This window comes from Heptranchias perlo, chromosome 15 (assembly GCF_035084215.1).
Source record: "Heptranchias perlo isolate sHepPer1 chromosome 15, sHepPer1.hap1, whole genome shotgun sequence".
NCBI lineage: Eukaryota > Metazoa > Chordata > Chondrichthyes > Hexanchiformes > Hexanchidae > Heptranchias > Heptranchias perlo.
Window position 1 is genome coordinate 6,956,418 of NC_090339.1, and position 16,872 is coordinate 6,973,289.

General features: G+C 48.0%; 1 protein-coding gene across 1 annotated transcript in view; it reads left to right on the top strand.

Annotated features, from left to right (window-relative positions):
* LOC137333187 (sodium- and chloride-dependent neutral and basic amino acid transporter B(0+)-like) overlaps positions 1 to 16,872 on the top strand; it is a 106,474-nt gene that overhangs the window by 44,489 nt on the left and 45,113 nt on the right. The window contains exon 10 of the mRNA XM_067997370.1: positions 2,744 to 2,862. Coding sequence (XP_067853471.1) covers positions 2,744 to 2,862 — 119 coding nt within the window. The remainder of the gene's footprint in view (positions 1 to 2,743; positions 2,863 to 16,872) is intronic.

Consider the following 16,872-nt stretch of genomic DNA (forward strand, 5'->3'; position numbering starts at 1 on the left):
CTGAATGATCTGCCTGTTTGTTTATAAAGCACTTCCTTTTGTTATATTGGTCATCAAGCTTAAGCCCCAGGAAAACAGGTGCTTCTAATCCGGTGAAATTGTCACACCCAGCACTGCTGCCCTCTGTATATTATCACCAGTATCTGGTCTTGCACTTTCAGACCTGCTGAAGGCTTTTGAGGTCCCCACAAGCTACACTTTGTCTTGCTCCTAAAGAAAATGAGTAGGCCATTCAGCCCCTCAGGCCTGCTCCGACATTCAGTTCGATCATGGCTGATCTGTACCTCAACTCCATTTACCTGCCTTTGCTCCAGATCCCTTGATACCCTTACCTAACAAAAACCTACCAATCTCAGTCTTGAAAGCTCCTATTGACCCCCAGCATCCACAGCCTTTTGGGGGAGAGAATTCCAGATTTCCACTACCCTTTGTGTGAAAAAATGCTTCCTGAATTTCTCCCGATCGTGTGCTGTGACTTTGGCTGGAGGTTTGCAGAAACCCCGGAGGAGTACCGTAAACGGTGTGTATGGCATTCTCCACCGATCTTCTACTGAAGTTTTGGTGGATGAAAGGGAGAACCCCCATGGAAATTCAACCCTACAAGGTCTAGAGCAACAAAAAGGACCATTCGGTCCATCAATCCCATTTATCTAAAGTCTGTGTCTTATTATTCCATCATGGACTCTTTCTCTGTCCCTACAACAACCTGTTGATCCCCTCCTTTGAGGAACAGGAAATTCAGCCTCTGATATTAACTAATGTGGTGCTATTAATATCTCTGTAACCCTCAATCCCCTTTCTCAACAGATATTGATGCAGCTCCACTTTAATGGACTCTAGGTCAAATACCTTCTCTGGGAATTTGTTCTAAGTGGCCACTGTCCCAGGGGAAATAGCATTTCTTCTGCTCTCTAACCTGTTCAAAGCTTGTTAATTCTGTGATGTGGAGATGCCGGTGATGGACTGGGGTTAACAATTGTAAACAATTTTACAACACCAAGTTATAGTCCAACAATTTTATTTTTAATCCCACAAGCTTTCGGGGGCTTTCCCCTTCCTCAGGCGGTGTGGAAATTCTGTACCTGTGTTCTCTAATTCTGTCCTCATTGTCCTAGTTAAAATAAATTCCTTACTTCGGTTTGCCTATAACTTTTCATTATTTAAGTCTTGGCGTTCTGCTCGACCCTGAGCTGAGCTTTAAATCTCAAATCCTTTCCATCACCAAAGCCACTTATTTCTACCTCTGCAGCACTGCCTGCCTCCAACCTTAACTCTAGCCTTCTGCTAAAATCTTTGTACATGCCTTAGCCATTGTCTTCGGTCCCTGCCACAAACTACGTTCCCTAGCCACCGACTCCATCCCTCTCTGTGGCCACTGTCTCAGGCTGCACCAGACTGTTTGCAACCTCGGCATCCTATTTGACCCTGAGATGAGCTTCTGACCCCAAATCCGCTCCATCACCAAGACCGCCTACTTCCACCTCCGTAATATCGCCAGTCTCCGCCCCTGCCTCAGCTCATTTGCTGCTGAAACCCTCATCCATGCTTTTATTACCTCTAGACTCGACTATTCCAATGCTTTCCTGGCTGGCCTCCCATCTTCCACCCTCCATAAACTTGAGCTCACCCAAAACTCTGCTGCCCGTACTTTAACTCACACCAAGTCCTGTTCTCCCATCACCCCTGTGCTCGATGACCTACATGGGCTCCCAGTCCAGGAACACCTCGATTTTAAAATTCTCATCCGTGTTTTCAAATCCCTCCATGGCCTCGCCCCTCTCTATCTCTGTGACCTCCTCCAGTCCAACAACTCTCTAATAACTCTGCGTTCCTCCAATTCTGGCCTCTTGTGAATAAGGCCAGAAAATGTCCTGGGGTCTGTTCACCTGATAACACAGAACCCAACTTGGCCAATCAGTGCTGGTTCAAGCGATGCACTGCGACCCTGAGCTGGATCAACTGCACAAGTTAAACCGTGACAAAGTGCTCCCCGAGTGGGAGAGGCAACTGCATAACCTAAACCGTGACAAAGTGCTCCCCGAGTGGGAGAAGCAACTGAATAACCTAAACCGTGACAAAGTGCTCCCCAAGTGGGAGAGGCAACTGCATAACCTAAACCGTGACAAAGTGCTCCCCGAGTGGGAGAGGCAACTGCATAACCTAAACCGTGACAAAGTGCTCCCCCAGTGGGAGAGGCAACTGCATAACCTAAACCGTGACAAAGTGCTCCCCAAGTGGGAGAAGCAACTGCATAACCTAAACCGTGACAAAGTGCTCCCCAAGTGGGAGAAGCAACTGCCACAGGAGGTGAGGTACCATGAGTTTCCTGGGATGGATGTGGATGTGATGCTCTGGATGCAGGACCCCCTAATGTCCCTGTGACTGCTGGAGTCACATCTGACAACGCTGCTTGCATCTACCTGCCCCACACTTGGTGAGACCAGGTTGCAGCGGGACGGTGTGCAGCCATTTTGAGAGAATGCCACGCCATTGGGGTCTTTCTTTTGCCAAGCCACTGATGCTGGGCAATGCCGGCAGAGAGAAGGCACTGTGTGAGCACAGTTCATCAGAGTTCTCCAGTGCGATGAAGCCCAGTAGCATTGCTCTTTCCAAACAATCTCAAATTGAATCTGGTCAGCACGAGTCTGGACTGTACTAAGTCCAGGAGTGACAGGTGGGTTTTCTTTTGGTTCTGTATGTTCCAGTTAGTGACTGATATCATTCCATATTTTGCTTTCACCAGAAACAATTATAACAAGCCTGCAGGATGAGTTTCCTACAATACTACGAACAAAACGCTTTCATCTGACAGTTACCATTTCCTTGGCCTTATATTTCTGTGGCCTTTTACTAGTAACAAAGGTATGCATTCCTTTAATGGATTACTAGATTTCTTTATATATCGTGGTAGCAATCTTCTGAGAACAAGTTGCATTATATTCTGCTAATATGATGTATTGGTAATATTGTTTTTGCGCATATTTAATATTGTGAGTTGATGCAGGATATGTTAAAACTCCCCCACCCATTACAAATGCAAACCATGGAAACATTTTTTTTTTGCTAGGGATGAAACATAGAAACATAGAAAATAGAAGCAGGAGTAGGCTATTTGGCTCTTCGAGCCTGCTCCGCCATTCAATATGTTCATGGCTGATCCTCTATCTCAATGCCATATTCCCGGTCTCTCCCCATACCCCTTAATGCCTTTTGTATCTAGAAATCTATCTATTTCCTTCTTAAATATATTCAGTGACTTGGCAACCACAACCTTCTGTGGTAGAGAATTGCACAGGTTCACCACCCTCCGAGTGAAGAAATTTCTCCTCATCTCAGTCCTAAATGTCCTACTCCGTACCCTGAGACTGTGACCCCTCGTTCTGGACCTCCCAGCCAGGGGAAACATCCTCCCTGCATTCAGTCTGATTAGCCCTGTCAGAATTTTATACGTTTCAATGAGATCCCCTCTTATTCCAGTGGATACAGGCCGAGTCGACCCAGTCTCTCCTCATACGACAGTCTGGTGAACCTTCGCTGCACTCCCTCTATGGCAAGTATATCCTTTCTTAGGTAAGGAGACCAAAACTGCACACAATACTCCAGGTGTGGTCTCACAAGGCCCTGTATAACTGCAGTAAGACATCCTTGCTCCTGAACTCAAATCCTCTTGCAATGGAGGCCAACATACCATTTGCCTTCCTAACTGCTTGCTGCACCTGCATGTTTGCTTTCAGTGACCGATGCATAAGGACACCCAGATCCCTTTGTACATCAACATTTCCCAATCTATCACCATTTAAATAATACTCTGCCTTTCTGTTTTTCCTTCCGAAGTGGATAACTTCACATTTATCCACATTATACTGCATCTGCCATGTATTTGCCCACTCACTCAACTTGTCTAAATCGCCTTGAAGCCTCTTTGCATCCTCCTCACAACTCACAACCCCACCTAGTTTTGTGTCGTCAGCAAACTTGGAAATATTACATTTAGTTCCCTCATTCAAATCATTGATATATATTGTGAATAGCTGGGGCCCAAGCACTGATCCCTGCGGTACCCCACTAGTCACTGCCTGCCACCCTGAAAAAGACCCATTTATTCCTACTCTCTGTTTCCTGTCTGTTTTCCAATTTTCAATCCATGCCAGTATATTACCCCCAATCCCTGTGCTTTAATTTTGCATACTAACCTCTTATGTGGGATTTTACACCACATCCACTGGTTCTCCCTTATCTATTCTACCAGTTACATCCTCAAAAAACTCCAGTAGGTTTGTCAAACATGATTTCCCTTTCATAAATCCATGTTGACTTTGTCTAATCCCATTGATATTTTCTAAGTGTCCTGTTATCACATCCTTTATAATAGACTCTAGCATTTTCCCTACTATTGATGTTAGGCTAACCGATCTGTAGTTCCCTGTTTTCTCTCTCCTTCCTGACCAGAGTAAGGATTCTTTCCACAAAGAAAACTTGTAGAAAGATAATGCCTGTTGAAGGGAATGTATATTTTGAGAGGAGTTCACTGTTAAATTAAAGCTTTCCCATACCCGAGCACACATCTGTTTATATTCCCCCTGAAACGTCCTATGTCCCTGGGAGGGTGAGATTTTATGACCTGCACACTTCTCCATCATTGCTGTTAATCCCATTTCATTACCAGCCAATATGTGATACATATCTTTGGGATGAAGTCTGTCCAATGAGTTTCCCTTCCTCTTTGATACTGCCATGTGCTGTAATAATGTCCTTCTAGTGGTCTGATTGAGAACTAATGATGTCTATGGCCCCGATATTACCAGGGAGGTGGGATGGCGGGGGGGGGGTGGGGGCGACTGGGCGCGTGGGTAACCCGCCCAGTAAAATCCGTCCGTTCCCCACGCGATCGCGGGTAAATTGAAACCACTTACCGTGGCTTCCAGGTTTCCCGTCATCAACCTGCGCAGCGGACGGACTGCGCACCCACATCACACCCCATTTCGACAGCACCTCCCAAACCCGCGACCTCTACCACCTAGAAGGACAAGAGCAACAGGCACATGGGAACAACACCACTTGCATGTTCCCCTCCAAGTCACACACCATCCCGACTTGGAAATATATCGCCGTTCCTTCATTGTCGCTGGGTCAAAATCCTGGAACTCCCTTCCTAACAGCACTGTGGGAGAACCATCACCACACGGACTGCAGCGGTTCAAGAAGGCGGCTCACCACCACCTTCTCGAGGGCAATTAGGGATGGGCAATAAATGCCGGCCTTGCCAGCGACGCCCACATCCCGTGAACGAATAAAAAAAAAGCTGTCAGCTGGAGGAGCCCTATTTAAAGGGGCAGTCCTCCAATGCTGCACCAGCAGCAAACAACCAAAAGTACAGCATGGAGCAGACCAGGGGAAAGGCTGCTCCCAGATTTAACGATGCCTCACTCTAGGTCCTATTGAACGGGGTGAGGAGGAGGAGGGATATTTTCTACCCGGTGGACGGGAGGAAGTGGCCTGTCTCTGCCACCAAGAAGGCTTGGCTCTAGGTGGCAGAGGAGGTCACCAGCAGCAGCAATGTCTCCCGCACATGGATCCAGTGTAGGAAGCGCTTCAATGACCTAACTAGGTCAGCAAAAGTGAGTATACTCACTCATTCTCCTACACTCTGTCTTCCACATCACTGCCCCCACCCCACAACTCCATCTGCACTGCCAACACTACTCTATCACATCACTCCTCACACCCACTCAAACCTCATCCTCAACTTACCTGCACTTACTCAACTCCTCAGTACTCATCCCACCACTACCACTCAACCCAACCCTCATACAATGTCATGGCTCTGTCTCATACTCACCCTCTGATGCATCTCTTTCACGGTCAGCCTCACCCAAACCAATGCATTCAGCGGTTGGCCACGTCACCATCACTCACTCACGCCTCTCTACTTTCTCCCCTTATAGGAGAAGAGAGCCCAGAATGAACGAGAGAAGGTGAAGACCGGAGGGGGGCCGCAACATCAGGTCGTCCTCACCGACACAGTGCAGGAGGCTCTTGAACTGAGCCGCACCCTCGAGTGCCTGTCTGTCGGGGACGCCGAGACTGCCACCCGACAAACAGCTGGTGACAGAACTTTAACATTCAGCACTCACAATAGCAAATGATGTTAACATGCCTTGCCATCTTCAGCACCTCAACATCTGTCATCATGCTTAATATTGCCTTCCATTCTCTTCAGCGGCCACCGTGACGATGGAGGGCGATTCCTCAGAGGACCTACCGGCCTCTGAGGGGACACCGTCACATCTGAGTGAGCCATCCACCAGCGCAGATACACACACCTCAGTGGGTCCCCGTCCTCAGTTAGTTGGGGTCACACATGGTGAGTCACCACACACATGTGAGCACAAGTGGATACTGGTGGCAGGGGCAGCTGTGGAGAGTCCGTGTCGGTTGGAGCATTCTTCTCCAGGCTCTGCTCAGCTGGACACAGATGCTGAACCCTGGGGGCTATCCTTTAAAAGGAGAATGATCGAGGGGTAGCAGCACATTTGTGAGGTGCTGGAACAAGTGCCACGCGCACTCTCCACAATTGCGCAGAGGATGGAGGAGTCCAACTCTTGCATGAGTGGAATGTTGGCACAGGTACAGGAGGGAATCTCTGAGGTACTGTCACAGGGACGTGAGGGCATCTCTGAGATAGTGTCGTGGGTAAGCGCGGGAATGTCTGTGATGGAGGGAAGGCTAGCCTCCTTGGAGCTTCAAGAGTGGCTCACCAATGTGTTCATTGAGGCCCTGACAACGGCCCTTTGGACTCAGGGTGAGCAACTTTCTGCTGCCTTAAACAGGCAGGCAGGCAGATACACTAGCACTGGCCTTACAAGGCTTCACACATGTCCTCCAAACTGTCATGATGTGGGCCTGGCCCAGGAGAGGGATGACGGCGCAAAGGGACATGGAAGTGGGGACGCCACTCAAAGCGCCCCCACGTCTCACCCATTGCCCCCCTCTCAACCAGTATCCGCAATGTTGTCTCCTCTCCAGGTGGTCGAGTCTGCCCCTGCACAGGTGCAGGTGGAGCAGTCTTTGGAGGGGCCCTCATGGGCACTGAAACCCAGAGGGCGTAGGTCCAAAGCATCTAATCAGTCAGGGCACGAACAAGAGCAACCTCTGCTGTAGCCACAGGGGAAGCACCATGTAGGAGTACTCGTAGGCGTAAGGCAAAGCTTTTGTGAGCACAAAGAGGATGCACAAGGGTGATTGACAGTTTGTCAAGTTTTTTATTGATATTTGATTTTTGTTAATGGCATATTATTATTGGCACCACTACTGTCATGTCTTGGCCATTCTTGACTGGCTTGTGTAATAAGTCCCTTTCATGAGGTTCACCATGAACACCCACACTTGATGCCACCCATTGGGTCACCCTACAGTGGGTGTATGTGTAGTTGCACAACTATTTTGTGCAGGTGCCTGTGGCGCAGCACTGTGTTGTGGAGCTCCACGTGGCGGAGGTGGACGGCGTGGCTGGTGATGTTGCTCATCCTTGGATGAAGTGATGAATGCAGCTATGGCGTCCCCCCAACCTGACAGTGTGAGTTTGAGGGGGTCCGCAAAGTAGGTAAATGTGTTTGCACAGCAGAGTTTAGGGTATAAATTAAGAATTTTGAGTGGAAAGACAAAGATGTTGCAGCCAAAACTTTGTCTGAAGTGACAGCGGGAAACACGCTGAGGATCCTTCAAAATTGCACCCCTGCCAAAATCTCCACTCAATGAGGTCTCTCAAGTACCTCAAGTATCTAAATAATGATCTAAAGCAGCATCCAGCCAGCTTTAATTGCCGGTGGGAGTCCCGCGTGCGGGAGCTGCGCGTGCACCCAAACGCGTCACTGGGGAACCCGGAAGTCAGTGGGTTGGAGCCGGGCTCCGAACCTGCTTCAGGATTCCACCATTTTAGGAACTCTTCCGCCCCCAACGCACGCGCTCGGCCATCTGAAAATCGGCCCCTATGTATCTGACTGGGGCATGGGTTTGAATTGCAGTTAAAACTAGGATTTGAACTCAAACTGTTGTCTGGGATTTTGGTGCTTGCCCACTAGAATTAGCAGCCTTTCCTAATGTTAATTTCTCTTCCCATTTTCTCTGCATTATTTTTGGGGCTAATTCTGCTTTCTTGTCTCAGTGCCAGTAAGATGTCTATGCATTGCGCATAACGTGCACTCGAAGTGACCTCGCATTCTTTCACAAGCTCAGCTCATTTCAATGATTTTCATACACTGCGCTGGGGTCAGGATATTCAGCGAGATTGACTGCTCCTCATTAAAGGTGAGCAACCTTTCCAAGTCACACTTGAGTGCGGTGGCAAGGTGGAACAGGAGCCGGGCTGCTCCTTTGAAGGAAGCAGCTCTGAAGGAGATGCTGCAAAGGAAGCCTTGCCTTCTTTGGGACTGAGGGAATATCCTCTGATCAGGAGCCTAGTTTGAAATGCCTAGGTGGAGGTGGGAGAGTGGGCCAATCAAATCTCCTTTTTCCGTAGGTCTGTGTTCTGTGCGTTTTAGGCAAGAAAAAGGCCTTAGGCCTGTTCACCTGATAACATGGTCCCCCACTTGGCATAAACGATGCATCCGATCACATTGTCAGGCCCTATATTAATCTGCCTGGATTTACTTTTACTGGGATTTTGCATGCTATCTTTGCTCAACAAGAAAACTATTTACAAAGGTTCACTTTACATTCACCTGAAGTCAACCTGAGAGAAATATCCACAGTAATCATTTAGAGTATATTTGATGGACATTAAATGTAATGCAACAATGTTTGTATGTAGTGCAGAATATTCAATATTAACCAAACACAATTAATTCTGAACAGGAAGAGATTTTGGGGAATATTTATACATATTTAAGTGTGGTGAAATATAAAAGTCAATCTCATCCTATGAATGTAAACAAATCGCACAATAGTGATGCCATGATGTCTCCTTCATGCAGTGCATCTGGGATAAATGATGGCTGTGGATAGGATTTACTTTAAGTAAGTTGTAGCAAGATAATACTAGAATTACAAACAATTGTTAATATTTTCACAATAGCGACCTTTGACTGTTGTAATTTTGGTACTTTTAAAATCAATCTGAAATAAAAGTGGTTTATTAGGCAGAATGGGTTTAGACTGTAAGAGATAGGAGCAGGAGTAGGCCATTCGGCCCCTCAAGCCTGCTCCGCTATTTAATGAGATCATGGCTGATCTGATTTTTACCTCAACTACACTTTCCCGCCCTTTCCCCATATCCTTTGACTCCCTTGCTTTGTCTATTTTGTCTAACTCTGCCTAACTCAGCCTTGAATGTATTCAATGACTCAGCCTCCACAGCTTTTTTGGGGTAAAGAATTCCAAAGATTCACAACCATCTGGAAGAAGAAATTCCTCCTCATTTCTGTCTTAAACGGGCAACCCCTTATTCTGAGACTATGCCACCTAGTTTTAGATTCCCCCATGAGGGGTAACATCCTCTCAGCATCTACCCTATCGAGTCCCCTCAGAATCTTGTATGTTTCAATAAGATCTCCTCTCATTCTTCTAAACTCCAATGAGTGTAGACCCAACCTGTTCAATCTTTCCTCATAAGACAACCCTTCCATACGCGGAATCAACCTAGTGAACCTTCTCTGAACTGCCTTCAATGCAAGTATGTCCTTCCTTAAATAAGGGCACCAGAACTGTACGCAGTACTCCAGGTGTGGTCTCACCAGCACCCTGTACAGTTGTAGTATGACTTCCCTGCTTTTATACTCCATCCCCTTGGAAATAAAGGCCAATATTCCATTTGCCTTCTGGATTACCTGCTGCACCTGTATGCTGACATTTTGTGTTTCATGTACGAGGACACCCAGATCCCTCTATACAGCAGCATTTTGTAGTATTTCTCCATTCGAATAATATTTTGCTTTTTTATTTTTCCTCCCAAAGTGGATGACTTCACATTTTCCCACATTATATTCCATCTGCCAAATTTTTGTCCATTTGCTTAACCTGTCAATATCCCTTTGCAGACACTTTGTGTCCTCATTGCAACTTGCTTTTCCACCTATCTTTGTATCATCAGCAAATTTGGCCACAAGACACTCTGTTCCTTCATCCAAGTCATTGATATATATTGTAAATAGTTGAGGCCCCAGCACTGATCCCTGCGGCACCCTACTAGTTACAGATTGCCATTTTATCCCGACTCTTTGTTTTCTGGTAGTCAGCCAATCCCCTATCCATGCCAATATATTACCCCCAACACCATGAACTCTTATCTTGTGCAGTAATCTTTTATGTGGCATCTTATCGAATGCCTTTTGGAAATCCAAATATACTGCATCCATTGGTTCCCCTTTATCCACCCTGCCCGTTACTTCCTCAAAGAACTCTAATAAATTTGTCAGACATAATTTCCGCTTCATAAAACCATGTTGACTCTCCTTGATTGTATTATGAGTCTCTAAATGTCCTGGTACTACTTCCTTAATAATGGATTCTAGCATTTTCCCAATGACAGATGTTAGGCTAACTGGTCTATAGTTACCTGCTTTCTGTCTCACTCCCTACTTGAATAGGGGTGTTACGTTTGCGGTTTTCCAATCCGCTGGGACCTTTCCAGAATCTCGTGAATTCTGGAAGATTACCACCAATGCATCCACTATCTCTGTAGCCACTTCCTTTAAGACCCTCGGATGCAAGCCATCAGGTCCAGGGGACTTGTCAGCCTTTAGACCCATTAGTTTACTGAGTACTTTTTCTCTCGTGATAGTGATTGTTTTTAGTTCCTCCCTCCCCTTTGCTCCTTGATTTTCTACTATTATTGGTATGTTATTAGTGTCTTCTACTGTGATACAAAATATCTGTTCAATTCCTCTGCCATTTCCTTGTTTTCCATTATTATTTCCCCAATCTCATCCTCTAAGGGACCAATGTTTACTTTAGCTACCCTCTTCCTTTTTATATACTTGTAGAAGCTTTTACTGTCAGTTTTTATATTTCTTGCTAGTTTACTGTCATAATTTATTTTCTCCCTCTTTATTATTCTTTCAGTCATTTTTAAAGTTTTTTAAAGGTTTTTAAAGTTTTCCCGATCTTCGGGCTTACCCGTAATCTTGGCCATGTTATATGATTTTTCTTTTAACCTGATACCATCCTTGACTTCCTTAGTGAGCCATGGTTGGTTAATTCTTTTTGTGGAGTCTTTCCTCCTCACAGGGATATATTTTTGGTGCGAGTCATAAAATATCTTTTTAAATGTTTGCCACTGCTTATCCACCATCATACCATCTAATCTCTTTAGCCAATTCCACCCTCATTCCTTTATAATTGCCCTTATTTAAGTTTAATATAGTCGTTTCAGACCCAAGATCTTCGCTGTCAAACTGGATGTGGAATTCTATCATGTTATGATCACTACTTCCCAAGGGATCCTTTACATTGAGATCATTAATTAATCCTGTTTCGTTACCCTTTACCAGATCCAAAATGGCCTGTTCCCTGGTTGGTTCCCTGACATATTTGTCTAAGAAACAGTCCCTAATACACTCTATGAACTCCTCCTCAGGGCTACTTTTGCCAATTTGATTTGTCTAATCTATGTGAAAGTTAAAATCGCCCATGATTATTGCATTACCTTTTTTACAAGCCCCCTTATTTCCTGATTAATATTTTGCCCTACAGTGTAGCTACTGTTAGGGGGCCTATATACTACTCCCACCAGTGATTTATTTCCTTTGCTATTTCTTGCCTCCACCCAAATTGATTCAACATCTTGATCTTCTGAGCCAAGATCATTTCTCACTATTATACCAATTTCATCCTTTATTAACAGAGCTACCCCACCACCTTTACCTTTTTCCCTATCCTTCCGAAATGTTAAATACCCCTGAATATTTAGCTCCCAACCTTGGTCACCTTGTAACCACATCTCAGTAATGGCCATGACATCATACCCATCTGATTCTATTTGTGCCATCAATTCATCTATCTTATTACGAATGCTGCGCGCATTCAGATAAAGAACCTTTAATTTTGTCTTTTTACCATTCTTTCCTACCTCGGCCTCATTTGCTAGTGCGCTCTTATGTTTGTACACTCTGACCTTTCCTGACACACTCTGTTTATCATTACCCCCATCACTTTCCTGAACTACTTCCTTGTCTTTTCTCTTTATCAATCTAAATTTAGTCCCACCTAAGTCCTCCCTCCCTCTATTTAGTTTAAAGCCTTCTCTACTGCCCTAGTTATTCGGTTTGCCAGAACACTGGTCCGAGCATGGTTCAGGTGAAGCCCGTCCCAGTGGAACAGCTCCCTCTTTCCCCAGTATTGGTGCCAGTGCCCCATGAACCTAAACCCACTTCTCCCACACCAATCTTTGAGTCACGCATTCATCTCTCTGATCTGATTTACCCTGTGCCAATTTGCTCGTGGCTCAGGTAATAATCCAGAGATTATCACCTTTGTGGTTCTGCTTTTTAATTTAGTCCCTAGCTGCTCAGATAGCAAGAGATTCTATAGTTATATAAAAAGAAAAAGGGTGGCTAAGGCAAATGTAGGTCCCTTAGAGGATGAGACCGGGAAATTAATGGTGGGAAACATGGAGATGGCAAAAATGCTGAACAAATATTTTGTTTCAGTCTTTACGGTAGAGGACACTAAGAATATCCCAACACTGGACAAACAGGGGCTCTAGGGGGGGAGGAGCTAAATATGATTAAAATCACTAAGGAATTGGTACTTAGTAAATTAATGGGACTCAAGGCGGATAAATCCCCTGGACCTGATGGCTTACATCCTAGGGTCTTGAGGGAAGTGGCAGTAGGGATTGTGGATGCTTTGGTAATAATTTTCCAAAATTCTCTGGACTCGGCAAAGGTCCCGGCAGATTGGAAAACTGCTAATGTAACACCCTTATTTAAAAAGGGTAGTAGGCAGAAGGCAGGAAATTATAGACCAGTTAGCCTAATATCTGTGGTGGGTAAAATTTTGGAGTCTATTATTAAGGAGACAGTAGCGGAACATTTGGATAAACATAATTTAATAGGACAAAGTCAGCATGGCTTTACGAAGGGGAAGTCATGTCTGACAAATTTGCTTGAGTTCTTTGAGGACATAACGTACAGGGTAGATAAAGGGGAACCAGTGGATGTAGTGTATTTGGACTTCCAGAAGGCATTCGACAAGGTGCCACATAGAAGATTATTGCTCAAGATAAAGAATCACTGGATTGGGGGTAATATTCTGGCATGGGTGGAGGATTGGTTATCTAACAGGAAGCAGAGAGTTGGGATAAATGGTTCATTCTCGGACTGGCAACCAGTAGCCAGTGGTGTTCCGCAGGGGTCGGTGCTGGGTCCCCAACTCTTTACAATCTATATTAACGATTTGGAGGAGGGGACCGAGTGTAACATAACAAAGTGTGCAGATGATACAAAGATGGGAGGGAAAGTAGAGAGTGAGGAGGACATAAAAAACCTACAAGGGGATATAGACAGGCTGGGTGAGTGAGACCGCACCTGGAATACTGCATACAGTTTTGGTCTCCATACTTAAGAAAAGACATACTTGCTCTCGAGGCAGTACAAAGAAGGTTCACTCGGTTAATCCCGGGGATGAGGGGGTGGACATATGAGGAGAGGTTGAGTAGATTGGGACTCTACTCATTGGAGTTCAGAAGAATTAGAGGCGATCTTATTGAAACAGATAAGATTGTGAAGGGGCTTGATCGGGTGGATGTGGTAAGGATGTTCCCAAGGATGGGTGAAACTCGAAGTAGGGGGCATAATCTTAGAATAAGGGGCTGCTCTTTCAAAACTGAGATGAGGAGAAACTTCTTCACTCAGAGGGTAGTAGGTCTGTGGAATTTGCTGCCCCAGGATGCTGTGGAAGCTACATCATTAAATAAATTTAAAACAGAAATAGACAGTTTCCTAGAAGTAAAGGGAATTAGGGGTTACGGGAGCGGGCAGGAAATTGGACATGAATTTAGATTTGAGGTTGGGATCAGATCAGCCATGATCTTATTGAATGGTGGAGCAGGCTCGAGGGGCCGATTGGCCTACTCCTGCTCCTATTTCTTATGTTCTTATGTTCTTAGGCCCAGTCTGGAAGCTATGTCCTTCAGGACTCGGCCAGCTCGGTCAGTAGTTGTGATGGACATTGAAGTCCCCCACCCAGAGTACATTCTGTTCCCTTGCTACCCTCAGTGCTTCCACCAAGTGGTGCTCAACATGGAGGAGGACTGATTCATCAGCTGGAGGAGGGCGGTCGGTGGTTATCAGCAGGAGGTTTCCTTGCCCATGTTTGACCTGATGCCATGAGTTTTCATGGGGTCCAGAGTCAATGTTGAGGACTCCCAGGGCCACTCTCTCCTGACTGTATATCACTGTACTGCCACCTCTGGTGGGTTTGTCCTGCCGGTGGGACAGGACATACCCATGGATGGTGATGGAAGAGTCTGGGACGTTGGCTGAAAGGTATGATTCTGTGAGTATGGCTATGTCAAGCTGTTGCTTGACTAGTCTGTGGGACAGCTCTCCCAATTTTGGCACAAGTCCCCAGATGTTAGTGAGGAGGACTTTGCAGGGTCGACTGGGCTTGGTTTGCCTTTGTCGTGTCCAGTGCCTAGTGGTCCGATGCCGGGTGGTCCATCCGGTTTTATTCTTATCATGACTTTTTTTAGCGAGATTTTACAACTGAGTGGCTTGCTGGGCCATTTCAGAGGGCAATTAAGAATCAACGACGTTGCTGTGTGTCTGGAGTCACATATAGGCCAGACCGGGTAAGGACAGCAGGTTTCCTTTTGGATATTAGTGAACCAGATGGGTTTTTACGACAATCCGGTAGTTTCATGGCCACCATTCCACATTTCACTACATTTCACCATTCCACGACAACGACATTCCTTTTTACTCCCCCCTGAACCATGGTGCTGTGGCCAGTTTGCTCATCCTCCCTGCAGTCCCTGCACTCGTCCACAAGGGCTGCAGAACCTCGTATCTATTGGACAAGTGCAGAGGCTGACCCTCCTGCAATGCAACCTCCTGGATCCCCGGACCTGCCTCACTCGCAGTCACACCCTCCTGTCCCTGACCACATGCCAATTCTACAGTATTTAGTCTGAGGGTCGTGACTGCCTCCTGGATCAAAGTATCCAGATAACTTTCTCCCTCCCTGATGCCTCGCAATACCTGCAGCTCGGACTCCAACTCCTCAACTCGGAGCTGAAGTTCCTCGACCTGCAGACACTTACCGCAGATGTAGTCGCCCTGAACAAAAATCAGTCCATCAGCTCCCACATATTGCAGCTGCAACACATCTCCTGCCCTGTCATAACTATTTTATTTAATTGATTACTACAATGTCAATCAAATTCTTTTTCGGTTGAACCAAGTACTGACCTTGTTCAATTCATTAAATTATGTTTAGTTTTTTTTAAAATGTAGTTTTATGCGATGAGTTACTGAGCCCACAGTTCGAAGAAAGAAGAAAACAGAAGAGATGCTCACCATCAATCACCCAGCTGCCTGACCTGTGACGTCACACTGCAGTTTTGTTTTGTTGTTGCTGCGACCCCGCTCTCGGCCCGCTCCTCTCCCCTTCTCGGCCCGCTCCTCTCCCCTTCTCGGCCCGCTCCTCTCCCCTTCTCGGCCCGCTCCTCTCCCCTTCTCGGCCCGCTCCTCTCCCCTTCTCGGCCCGCTCCTCTCCCCTTCTCGGCCCGCTCCTCTCCCCTTCTCGGCCCGCTCCTCTCCCCTTCTCGGCCCGCTCCTCTCCCCTTCTCGGCCCGCTCCTCTCCCCTTCTCGGCCCGCTCCTCTCCCCTTCTCGGCCCGCTCCTCTCCCCTTCTCGGCCCGCTCCTCTCCCCTTCTCGGCCCGCTCCTCTCCCCTTCTCGGCCCGCTCCTCTCCCCTTCTCGGCCCGCTCCTCTCCCCTTCTCGGCCCGCTCCTCTCCCCTTCTCGGCCCGCTCCTCTCCCCTTCTCGGCCCGCTCCTCTCCCCTTCTCGGCCCGCTCCTCTCCCCTTCTCGGCCCGCTCCTCTCCCCTTCTCGGCCCGCTCCTCTCCCCTTCTCGGCCCGCTCCTCTCCCCTTCTCGGCCCGCTCCTCTCCCCTTCTCGGCCCGCTCCTCTCCCCTTCTCGGCCCGCCCCTCTCCCCTTCTCGGCCCGCCCCTCCCCCCTTCTCGGTGCGCTCCTCTCCCCTCTCGGTGCGCTCCTCTCCGCTCTCGGTGCGCTCCTCCCCCCTCTCGGTGCGCTCCTCTCCGCTCTCGGTGCGCTCCTCCCCCCTCTCGGTGCGCCCCTCTCCCCTCTCGGTGCGCTCCTCTCCCCTCTCGGTGCGCTCCTCTCCCCTCTCGGTGCGCCCCTCTCCCCTCTCGGTGCGCCCCTCCCCCCTCTCGGTGCGCTCCTCTCCGCTCTCGGTGCGCCCCTCCCCCCTCTCGGTGCGCCCCTCTCCCCTCTCGGTGCGCTCCTCTCCCCTCTCGGTGCGCTCCTCTCCCCTCTCGGTGCGCCCCTCCCCCCTCTCGGTGCGCTCCTCTCCGCTCTCGGTGCGCCCCTCTCCCCTCTCGGTGCGCCCCTCTCCCCTCTCGGTGCGCCCCTCTCCCCTCTCGGTGCGCCCCTCTCCCCTCTCGGTGCGCCCCTCTCCCCTCTCGGTGCGCCCCTCTCCCCTCTCGGTGCGCTCCTCTCCGCTCTCGGTGCGCTCCTCCCCCCTCTCGGTGCGCTCCTCTCCCCTCTCGGTGCGCTCCTCTCCGCTCTCGGTGCGCTCCTCCCCGCTCTCGGTGCGCCCCTCTCCGCTCTCGGTACGATCCTCCCCGCTCTCGGTGCGCTCCTCTCCCCTCTCGGTGCGCTCCTCTCCGCTCTCGGTGCGCTCCTCCCCCC